General features: G+C 41.0%; 1 protein-coding gene across 2 annotated transcripts in view; it reads left to right on the forward strand.

Moving 5' to 3' along the window:
• The first annotated feature begins 7,887 nt into the window (after nt 1–7,887).
• The window catches only part of ST6GALNAC3 (ST6 N-acetylgalactosaminide alpha-2,6-sialyltransferase 3), a 227,427-nt gene continuing 223,118 nt past the window's right edge, over nt 7,888–12,196 (forward strand). For both annotated transcript variants that reach the window (XM_063344559.1, XM_063344560.1), the window contains exon 1: nt 7,888–8,113. In XM_063344559.1, the coding sequence (XP_063200629.1) occupies nt 8,096–8,113 (18 nt within the window). In that variant the 5' untranslated portion in view covers nt 7,888–8,095. The remainder of the gene's footprint in view (nt 8,114–12,196) is intronic.

The raw sequence follows: 12,196 nt of genomic DNA on the forward strand, positions 1-12,196 counted from the left end.
ATGTGTCAAGAAGGGAATTTCATTGAGAGAATTTGAATGGAAGGGGTAGAGTTGGATTTAAGTATGATAGTTTTATTGGTTTCATAACTCAGAAATCAAGTACTGAATGAGGTTTAAAAACAGGAATACGTGGGCTCTAGTGAGTTTATGACCATCTTTGTAAATCTCTCCAGATGACATCTCTGTTAACATGAAAATGTTACTTAGTATTCTGGTATATAAATCACGTTTTTTGCTGCATGTCTAAACATTGGGGCCATAACTGAATAAAATACATCCAAGCCAGAAAACATCTGTGAAACACATTTTTGTTCCAAAAATTGTCATCGTGTTACAGATCCATTTATAGCATGCTAAAATAATGTTAATTCATAATGCTCAGTGAAACCAGACTATGAGTTACACTTCATACTAGTTTATATCCTGTGCGTGCTGCTGGCTTTGCTAGAGCCTGCAGGTGATAAATTGTTGCAGAATAGGACCCATTTCTGATTACACTTGCCTGACTTTCTGTTGAAAGCATGTAACTACAAAGAACTCTAATACCTAAGAGTAAGGTTAGAAAAAACCCTTCAACTGCTTTCGTCTTGCTGTTGTGCTGGTTTTAATTAGAAACAGAAACTTCTGGACCACAGGCCAAATGTGCCTTCAGGTTTTATTGTTCTGGGCCCCAGCCACGTGCAGCCTCTGTCCTGGACTCTCCTGGCTGTCATGTGGCTCCCTCTGTCTCTTAAGAAGGTGTGGGACAGAGAGTCTGTTGTCCCTGGTTGCATGTTCCTCTGGCTGTCTATTCATGATTCGTGGCAGAACAGAGCCTGTTGAGCAGTGTCTGCTGCTGTCCGAACTCAGAGCCCTGTTTCTGCCAGCCAGAGCTGGGAAAGACCTCCAGGAGCCCTCAGAGGATGCTGATGGTGACTGGGTCTACACGGTGCCTAAAAGGATAATATGTGGGACACTGGATAGGCAAGGTGAGTGCCACAGGCTCTCTTTCCTTTCTTTCCTATTTTCTAGCCTGTGAAGTAGAGATTGGTTCCTGTTCTTCACATTTCCCCCTTCCCTGGCAAAAGTAGAATTCTGAAATTCCCATCTCATTCCCAGAATACAGATGGATTGATTTATGTACTTATTTTCCCTGGAGGACAACTCTTCATTCAAGACAGAGATAAAGCTTTGGGATTCATAGTTTTGTGATGGTACGCGTAGCAGGATGTTGTTGAGCAAGGTGGCTCAGGTCTGGGTTCACAGTCTGACAGCTCTGGCGCTGAGCCCCTCTAGATATGTTACATGAGAGTGGTCAAAAAAACCCCACGCTTCCCCCCCTTCCTCCCCCCTCAGAACAAGATTAATTCACTCCTGCATTAAACAAAACTATCTTTACTGCTGTGCTTTTAAAGCTTTTCCTTTCAAGTGCAAAGAAACATTAGATAAAGCCTCAGGAAGGGATAGGGATGTGTTGGGTTTTTTGTTTGTTTTGGTTGTTTTTTTTTGCTTTGTTTTTTTTTTCCAAAAGATAGGCAGTTTGGATAATAACAGACCTTAGCTCCTAAAACCAGTAGCTGACTGGATCTTTGGAGGAAGCACGGCAGGGGACAGTTCCTGCTTCTGCAGTTCAGGAGAAGGTATTCTCCTACATTGAAATGCTGGATTTAAATTTTCTGTTCCAATTTAGGGCCTTCAATACTGTGATTGAAGTCATTGCTGGTTCCTTTACCTAAGCTCCTTTTATGTGAACACCTGTATTCTCCAAGATAAAATCTCATTAGAGGGCAAATTGACATGGATGTATTTAAGCGTGAAATAATGTTAATGTTTTGGGGATGTTAGAATTATGCATTATAAAAATAGTGGGAGTGTAAGGCATTGATAATAGAAGCAAAGAATATAAAAAGGTAATAATGGAAAAGCCAAATATATCCTGGGCTGAAGAACCTGCAAGAAATGCCTATCAACCAATCGTATTGTCTAGTCAACAACATTACTTTTAAATGACATATCGTTTAGCTTTTGAATGCCCTTCAGAATGTTATTGGTGGGTTTTCTTCTCCTGGAGATTGCAGTAAGTTATACATTTGTTTATCTTACTATTTTTACACAGGCAAAACAGTTGGCGGCATAAGCGGACACAGCACTCTTCAGAGTTGCTTAGTCTGTTTTAATTAGAGGAAAGCTCCTTGGGAAGATGGACAGTGTTCTTCTCTGAGCACCTTTTTTTTTTTTTTTTCCTGTAGCTTTTAAATTCCTTTTGTTCAGTTAAATTTGCAAATAAGTATGACACACAATTTTTCATTAATATAAAATAGAACAACCTATAGTTCAGTGTAAAATGATTACTCTTTAATAAGCAACTCTGAAAGCAGAAACCTGAAGTTCTCAGATGAATTTGGATTGTGTTGTAGTTTAAAGCCCAGGCAGCAACTAGGACAATGCAGCCTTTCACTCACTCCCCCTCCCCACCCTGAAGGGTAGGGAGAAGAGGAGAGGAAAAGAGGAAAAACAAATATCTTGTGGGTTGAGATAAAGACAGTTTAATGGAACAATTGTGGACAAGGAAAATAACAATAATGGTAAAAGAATTTACAAGACACAAGTCACTCTCACCACCCGATGATCCATTGCCCAGCCTGACCCTAGCAGAGATAGCAGATTCCTGTCCCCTGGCCAGCCCCCATTTATGTACTGAGAATGACATCTGTGATATGGGATATTCTGTTGGCCGTTCCATTGTCCTGTCTATGCCCCTTCTCAGCTTCTATGGGAAGCTGAAAAAAGTCCTTGCCTAGTATGAACACCACTTAGCAACAACTAAAACAATATGCATTATTGATAGTCCTTTCATACCATATCTGAAAACACAGCAACCACCAGAAAGAAAACTTTATTTCTCTGAAACCAGGACAGACTGAAAACTAAATGACAACATTCTGAAAAGATTACTTATTTGTAGGGCTTGCTTTATTCTGCTTCCAGGAACTTCTCCAGACCTCTGTGTTTTAATCTCTGAATATTCATACATTTAAAAATATTGTGGAATTTTTATTTTCTTTTAAATAGTAAATATTTATTGACAACATTGTGTGCTTTGTATAAAAGCCATATAGTACAGATATAAGACTATATCATTTATATCCTATAAATATAAAATAGCATAGTGTTTACCTTATTCAAACATTTGCCTCATGTTAAAGAATAAAGGGAAAATTTTTTTCCCTAAAGCTGTTAGGTCTGGCCAAAACTTGTTTTTTACTTTCTTTTTTCCTTTTTAAAATTAATGTTGTTTTTTTAAGAATGTTTAGTTGAAAGAGAACTAAAGAGAACCTTAGTTCTCTCTCACTAAGAGAACATGGGAGGTGTGGATTTGAATGTCTTTGTAGGTGCGCATTAGAAAGCAGCCGCGTGTGTGTGTAACTCAAGAACGTGCAAGGTCCCAAAGTGCTGTGTGGCTATGCTAAATTGTTACCATGACACTGAATAATAGTGAGGTGATGAGCTGAATTTCTAATAGCATTAATGGTGCCAAGCAATCCTTGTCTCCTGCCCGTAAAACATGCAGAAGTATTCCACAACTAAACCTTTTTTTTTTTTTTTTTTTTTTAAATGCAGCATGTTGCACTGCAGCCGACTTAGGTACAGATGAATTGTGCTGAGAAGGAAGCTGGGTAGGGCAATATATATTTCTGATTGAACTCCTTCCCTAATGTGTATGTGGTGCTTGTTTTAAGATGTACGGATTTTCTGAAAAGTAAAGGTAGAATTCAGGCTGTACGTGTTCTCCTCAGCTTCTGGATTCCAGACAGAGTGTAGCAGGAGTTCACCCCTGAAATGAAGCACACTAGTTTGATTTAGCTTTTTTTCTTACCTGGAAAGTCAGGGTTATGAAAAGGTTTAAATTAAAATTACATGTAACTTTTGGATAACTTGATAAGATTTCCTGTTCCAATCATAGCCTGCTGTCTCAGTTTCTACCTCTGTCACACCATTGAGCTGCCGAGTAGCTTATGTTGCTTACATGAGGTAAGGAAAAATTGATACAGAAGGTTGGGAAGATGAGTTGTCTGGATAACAGAGGAGCAGATCTGCTACTCAACCACTGACTCAGGTTGCACCTGAAGGGTGAGAACTGCCATCTTGTAGTGGCAGCAAGCGTAAAAATAGTTTCTTCCTTTTTGGCATGTTTTCACTACAGGAGACAGTGTCTGATTTCAACAGTTAGCGAGAAGATGATAGTTCTCAGACTTTCTTTAAGCAGGCACTTTTAAAATACAGAGTATAGGACTAACACGTTAACTTAATGTTTAAGTCTGCTACCTCTTTGTGGGGTTTTGTCTTTGAAGTTCTTATCATAGGTGAAAGTACAGCTTTGTCAGTCACATGACTCATTCCGGAGTCCTGAGGGAACTGGCTGATGTAGTTGCCCAGCCACTCTCAAGGGCATTTGAAAAGTCATGGCAGCCAGGTGAAGCCATTGCTGACTGGAAAAATGGAAACACTGCACCCATTTTTAAAAAGGGTAGAAAGGAGGACCCTGGGAAATACCAACCTGTCAGCCTCACCTCTCTGCCTGGCAAGATTGTGGAACAGATCCTCCTAGAAGCTGTGCTAAGGCACAGGGAGGACAGGGAGGTGATTTGAGATAGCCAGAGTGGCTTCACCAAGGGCAAGTCCTGCCTGGCCAGCCTAGTGGCCTTCTGTGGTAGAGTGGATGCATCAGAGGACAAGGGAAGAGCTATGAATGTTGTCTATCTTCTGTAACACTTTGACGCTGTTCCCCACAACATCCTTCTCTCTAAACTGGAGAGAGGTGGATTTGATGGGCGGACTGTTTGGAGGTTGAGGAATTGGTTGGATGGTGACATCCAGAGGGTGGTCAGCTGTTCCATGTTGAGGTGGAGAATGGTGACAAGCGGTGTCCCTCAGGGGTCAGTATTTGGACCAGTATAACTTTTTCATGTATTGGAAGGGTTTGAACTAGATGGCAAATATGCAAGGTCTTTCTCCTCAGAACTACTAGTAGTGACTTTGCGTCGCCTGTCACAATGATTCAGACTTGAAAGGCAGTTTCATACTGCCTCTGACATCCCTACCAGGCAACAGCTGTGTTCATTTTGGATGGAAAGTTGCAGGCGCGACTGAAATTTGAGCGAGCCATGTTTGACCTAAAGCTGATTTCTAGAGCATTTTAAATTCAAGTAAAATACTTCATGAGGCTTATGGAAAAGATGTGCTTACAATGTTTGTTTGCTTTTATCATTTGGTGGATGCATCTCTTCATGTAGTTTCTCTGAGGTGAAATTAGCTCAGCCTAAGGCTGAACTTTCTGCTGTTGTTCACAGTGATCTCAGCTGGAGTCACACCTTCAGTTCTTGCCCCAGGAGCAAATAAAGTGGAATCTAATATCCCTCCTTAAAGTGTGTATTTGTCTGAAAGGCATGGGTTTACATTTTCTCCTCTCTAAATTAAGTTCTGGAAGAAAAAATTCAAGCTGCTCCTGTATTTGCAAAGAACAAACACGGTTTCACATGGCGCTCTCACAAGCACCAGCAGAGCACTGTCTAAAACAAGAGCTGCTGCTGCTGGGATCCCCGTTGGCTGGGAACGGCCAACAGGAGCTGCAGGGCCCTCTGAATACTGTAAGCAACTCATGGACACTCACAGCACTTTTAGTGTTCCAGAAAATATATTTGACTGTAGTTTACTAAACTAAGAAAACTTAGAGGGGCTGTAGCTGCCTGTTGGACAATCCAAGATATTACTTTTGTTATGCCCTTAGAAAGGTGTCATACAAAAACCCCAGGAGGCAGGTGAATATGAGGTGGTTGGATTGTGGGGAGGGAGAGAGGGAAGAATGGCTGTCACTGGAGTGAAGTAATGATGGAGTATCTGTAAGATGAATGTCCATTTACAAAAAGTCTAAAAGTTAAAGGTCACCTTATTTTGTCTGATATGGTGTTTAGAATCAAAGCATGTAAGAGAAATGCTTGAAACAAGACACCTACCCACATCTCTGTCTTTCCTTGAGGAATACCATTCACTAGAAATCTCTCAATGCTTTGGATATCTTGAAATGATTGACCTTTTCAGGACAGTTTCTCTCCAGGTCTCATTCTTTTTTTCTTTACAGATTTGGTAAGGGGAAGGTGGGTGGAAAGGGGATGGAGTATTTTTCATTTGTCTCAGAAACTTTTCCCATGCCCGCTACACAGATGGAAGAAATAGTTTCAGTCCCAGAAAAACTAGGTGCTTGACTGCTGGAGAGAAAAATAGGCAAATATTTTTTTAATCAGAAAAAAATATGAGCAATTTGTGTATCTTATTGATTAAAAAAGAGCTGTGTTAGAGAACTCCTTATGAATAACTAGTCCTTAGAGAGGCATAAACTGCAATCCAGAATGATGTAACACTGATTAGTGGTAGCTTCTAGTAAAAGAAAGACCATAGGTCCCTCCCTCACAACTTCTTCCACTGGTTCATTGTTTAGATATTTCCTTATGTTAGACAACTCATAGTTAGAAACTTCAATAAGGTTTTTTTTTTATTAGTCTCCCCAACAACACTACAGTTTTCAGCTCAAGAACTTAAGAGCTTTAGCTTATGGATTTCCAGTGGTGAGAGGGGCTGAGGAGTTTGCAGGAGCTGTGTAAAACTACGGTGCTCTGGAGGGGTAGCGTAAAGGCCAAACACAAATTGGCATCTTCTTTGGAAGTGCACAGGAAGGCAGCCAAGGAATGTGAGGTGGAGGAAGCCTCCCCAGTCCATTTCTGTTCTGCTCTTGGGGATGATCTGCCCCTGCATAGAAACAAGGACAGATAATTCCTTTAGTTTCAACCTACTTACTGTCTTGAGGGATTGCACCTGGATAGGGGAGCCTTGCCAGGCAGTATTGGTTGTTAAATGTGCTGCACAGTACTAACTCTTTCTGGATTCCACGTATTTATAAGGATCTCTGTGGCAAGCAGCATCAGAACATTAACTGGAATATATTGGCTCCACATAAACAGGTACCCTGAGTCACTGCAGAGAGGATGAAGACATCCACTACAAGGAATTTATTAAGGGAAAGGAAGTGCTTTGGTGTGTATTAAAGCAGCAGGAGTGAAGCGATGTAGCACACAAGGAATACAGGGAAGGTGCCAAGTACAGAAAATGCAAAGGGTTCCAAGATGTAGTAATGAGAAGTACTGGGAAAGTATAAAAGGGGAGAAAGAGACTGCAGGAGAAGCAAGAAATATGAAGTGAAACCTGTGTGATATGTAAGAGAACAACTTGAATTTAATGAGATGATGTAACATCAGCCAAATTAGCCGAATGTATTAATCTGCAGTTAATCCTGCTACAGTATAGGAAAGCTCAAAGAAAGTTCAGAGAACCTTTATCAGACTTGCACAAAAAAAACCAAAAACCAACCGCTCCCAAGTTCCATTCCCTGTGATAGATGCCAGCCCTTTACGCAAAAAGGCAGGCACAGCAAAACGCAAGCACCTCTGGTGGGGTATTTGTTGGTTGCTGACAATGATTAGCTCTCACTGGGAAGCAGTTGCAGCCTTCAGACAAAGGGAAGCCTGCTGTACAATGAAGGGGGCTGAACATAAAACGATATTTCACACTAACAAGCAGCGTAAGGATTTTTAGAGCCCAAATAATAGAGAGAGTTTGGACTTTTCTGACCAACAGGCAGCAACTGTCTCCTGAGAACGTATAGGGAGTTGCACAGGGATTAATTATAAACATGCAGCTTGGTCCCCAAACGTTGCAAAACATCTGCAAGGTACAGATTGCCATTGTACGTATAGTACTGCGCGAGAGCGTCCTGGAGCTTACAAAAATACACGCTGGAGCCATGAATCAAATTGGGTCACGTGACAGAGGGGAGGTACCGGGCTGGCTCCCAGCCAGTGGTAGGAGCTGATGGGTGGAACAAACGGGGCATAAAAAGACTAATATGACTAACGGATCCTGGATGCGTGGTACCCTTATTTGGATCTACAGGAATGTAGGCTCTAGCAGTTCTGCAGCTCTACCAGCCTTTTGCCTGACACTGGAACTGCTGCTCACAAAGTAGAATCCTGCTGCTCTGTGGTAGGAAGGATAGAGAAAGAACATGGCCTGCATTTTGAAGGTAAATCTCTATCTGTTGCTTAAATGCATTGTTGGAGAGCCCCTCGCTGCTCAGAGGCATGGATTCGGTATGGTCCTATTGCGTCTTCGTTGTCTTTTTGAATACTGGCTTTGTTTGGTGAATGAATATGGAGAGATTCTGCAACGTACAGCTGTGCTCTGCTTCCCTCTGCCATTCTTTTCCTCTTTCCCTGCATTGTCAGAACTGCGAGCTACCGGCTAGCGGGAAGGGAACTGTGTACCGAATAATAGGAGGGGGGTGAGGGGCTCTGGTTTGTCTCGGTTGACTTGGAGCTGAATTCCTTCAGCAGCAGTAGTATTCAGGCAACAGACTTCCAGTACAAAGGACAAAACAGGGGAAGTTATTTTCTTTTTCTGACTGTGCAGTATTTACTGCTTTTAAAGCAAAGGTTGCAGATGTACACAGCTATCACAGTTGCTCCTTAAGCACACACTCCTCTGCCGAATTTACCAGAGATCCACATGCTCCACACAATTATACTTAATTTTTAATTGCTTTTTCTAATTAAGGGACCTATTTGATAGAAGAAGGTTTTTCCCCTTCATGTCAGCAAATATAAGCGTAAACTTACCCATGTGATCATGTGCTTTCTCCGCCCTGCTTTCCTCACTGAGATAAAAGTATTTGCAGCCAGCATGTCATAGAGATGGAGGGAGCATCACTAGCACCGAGTGTTGAATGAAAGGGGAGGAGGCGGAAGTGCAGGCAGTTGAGAACAAACAGCGTTTGTTTCCTTACAGTGTTGTCACTTGCAGGGAGTCACTCTCCTGTGCCTGGCTTGAAAGCGGTTTGTTTCGCATTCATTTGCTATCTCCCTTGCTCCTTTCTGTGTGTATTTTTAATACATTTGCACTCCGTTCCTTTTAGTAAATAAAACTGCTCTGTGCGTGCTTTTGTTATTTCCAGTCTGATCTTCTAACAAAGGGTTGATTATCCCAGATTTAGGGATGGCCTCTCATAGCAGTTGCCTTCAGCATATGAGATAAATTGCGAATCTTCAAAACAGTCCCCAAGTAATAAACCTTCCTGTGTCTCCTTGAATCTAATTCTTATCACTTTTTTTTTTGGCATTCAACTTTAAAAACAACTTCTTATTTTGCTGCATTGTTCTCCCCTTTCATTCATTCCCTACTAGTGTGTCTGTGGTACATGGATATTTTTTGAGGGTTTTTCGTGAGCGTGTAGGTTGTGGCAGCTTATATTAATACATATGGCAAAGTATGCCTCTAGTGCAGAAACTTCCCTGAACTAGCAGGTTCTGCTTGGAGGTAGATGGTGACAAACTCCTTTAAGCAGACAGCACTGATGCAATTGAGAGTTAAGTTGTGACTTGGGCTGAGGAGGTATGAGCTCTGTGAACGGAGCCTGGCCTCACAAAGATTAAGTGTGTGCACTCCTTTTTAAACACTCCCTGGATGACTTAGCTTGGATCTATGAGTGATCCAGAAGACAGAATTTCTTTACTTCTTTTTGACTATGTGGAGAGATCACATGCAAAATCTTCCCTCTGGCCCTAACGGTTAAATAAGAATATCCTTTTACAAGAAAACTCCTGTCTTCCCCCAGCCCCCAGTCCTTTCCTCTGCACAGTCTGGTGACAGCCTGCCACAAGCATGATTTCTGCAGGGCCTTCTTTTTACAGTATGAATTATAACACAATAACACCTTCCCTTTGCCCAGTCCTGGAGCTCCATTTGGTTGTAATTCTGATGATTAAATCAGTAGATAAATTGGTATCCCTTGACACACAGCTCTCTGCCAGCTTAATTCTTAATCTCGTTAAGACAGGCAGGTCCAAGGATAAAAAGTGAAACAGATATGTGAAGATTAGCTTTGCCATAAGGCAGGCGGGACTTTCTCAGACAGACTTCCCATAGGAATAATTTAAATGTCTAGATCAAGACACCTAACTGTATATGTTTTTAATGTAATGCCTACAGGTATTCCTCAAGTTTTTACCATAATAAGGAAATTGAGAATAATACGTATATTTTGATGTGATACCAGGCTAATTCCTTCCTGAAAATACAAACCTGTTAGCTACATCCTCCTCCTTTCTCTTAGGTTTATCCTGACTCTGTCATTTATTCAGTCAGTAGCCTGTGTGGAAACATTAAATAAAATAGTCTGTGCTATAGGTATAGAATTTAAATACGTGGTGGCACAGTGGATGGGAAGCCAGAATAACTGTGTCCCTGCCACTTCAGCCCTGAGTGCCTCTGTGGCTCTGCCTTGTGGCTTACCCTCCCTCCGTTCCTAGGTTTTTTAATCCCCCCTCACAAAGATATTAAGACTTGCTGAACATTTGAGTTCTTTACATGTGTGAGTTTAGTTTGAATGAGATTGGACAGAGGTGTCTGTGAAGTGCAAAGAACAGAGGTGGCTATTAATAATTAACTGGAGTTACTGACAGTGGTTAAGAGCATATTAGTAAAAGTGTATAACCTTTAGATACCAAGACCTCCTTTTATTATGACGACTGCAAGAAATACTCTCTGTGTGTAGCCCTTTTAGAAATATAAGGGAAGGTGATTCTTCTTAGGGAGTGTGTGCTCTCTGTCGTGTTTGTTCCGCACTCTATGTAAGACTGGCCACACTGTCCACTGGGAAACAAAGTTTTTGGAGCCACGATCAATCAACAGTGGGACATTCTCGTTAAAATTAGTGAAACTCTCTTCTTCTGAGGAGTCCTCTCTTCTGTTGAGGAAATGAAGAGAAGGAGGCGAGTTCTAAGACACAGGATGTGTTTTTATATTTTCCATCATGTCTTTAAAAATTGTGGCAGAATAGCTGAGTGAGGCGTAGGCATTTCTTGGAATCAGTTGATTTTATGCTTGTTACTATGGTAGCTACATGCCACCTTGCTGATTACAAGATTAACAAAGTGATTACTGTTTGTGTAGTCACTATTATCCCTAGAGATGTTGAACTCCTTAACTTCTACTGTATCAGCCACTGACCCTTTAAAATTATGACAGTTGTTATTCAATAAATTACTTTAAAGAACTGCTGGTTTTTGCATAATTGAAAAATGATACTTCAATGTACCTGTCTTACAATAAATACAACATGAATGATAATGATACTTCGAAAAATATTGATACCCCCCACTGAGGACTGGACAGTGATATTTTAAAGCAAATATAAAAGGTAACTTAGATCACACAGGCTATGCTTTGCAGGGGATTACACCTTTCCCTGTTTACAAACTCTTCTTTTTAAATGGAGGTTTTGAAAAGGATGATGGAGGTGGATTATGTTGCCGTCATAGTACAATTTTAACTGTGTAGGCTTAATGTGGTAAAACTTAATAAAAAAACTCCACGTGTGATGGGCTCATACAGTGACAACTAAGTGTGGTATCTAGAAAGAGATTTCCTTCTATTTTGTGTGCTGTGTATTTACTGTGCAGTGAACAAAAGAGATTTCACATGCCTATGGACTGGACGTGACCTTCTACCAGCAGAGATCACAAGACAGTTCAAACCTTCAGTGAAATTCTGTGGTCTAAATAGTATTTGTATAACATGAGGCAATGTTCTTGTTACCACAGCTGATTGCGAGTTCTTCTCCAAATGTAAGCAGGTGGCCAACTGAAATCTGTAGCTGCTTTAATGTTTTTTTCACTCTAATCAAAGAAGTGTTTTGCAAAATGTAACATACAGGTCTCAACCGAGCAAAACCCTTCATCACATGCTTGTAACAGTTTTCTGCAGGATGCTGTCAAAGCTGACCATACCTGTGTGTTTACCTATGATTGTTTTGCATGTTTCCTCTCTGTGGTTATCTCAGCCGGTTTAATTAAATCCACATGTTGCATTTTCCCATTAGTTTGCATGGTAACTTGTTTTTTTGGCAGGAATTTTCTTTGAGAGTTTTCTCTGAGTATTCAATGGCCTGTGTCTGATTGGGGTCTTCAGACATTGCAGTAATACAGATAACGTTACTATCTGCAGGCACATGCTCCATCTGAGCTCCATTTTGAGACTCAAATAGCAAAGCTGATCTCATTATATTAAATTTTCCACCCTGGCAAGTAGCTGTTCAGAGGGGAGAGGCAGA

This window comes from Chroicocephalus ridibundus, chromosome 8 (assembly GCF_963924245.1).
Source record: "Chroicocephalus ridibundus chromosome 8, bChrRid1.1, whole genome shotgun sequence".
NCBI classification, from domain to species: Eukaryota; Metazoa; Chordata; class Aves; order Charadriiformes; family Laridae; genus Chroicocephalus; species Chroicocephalus ridibundus.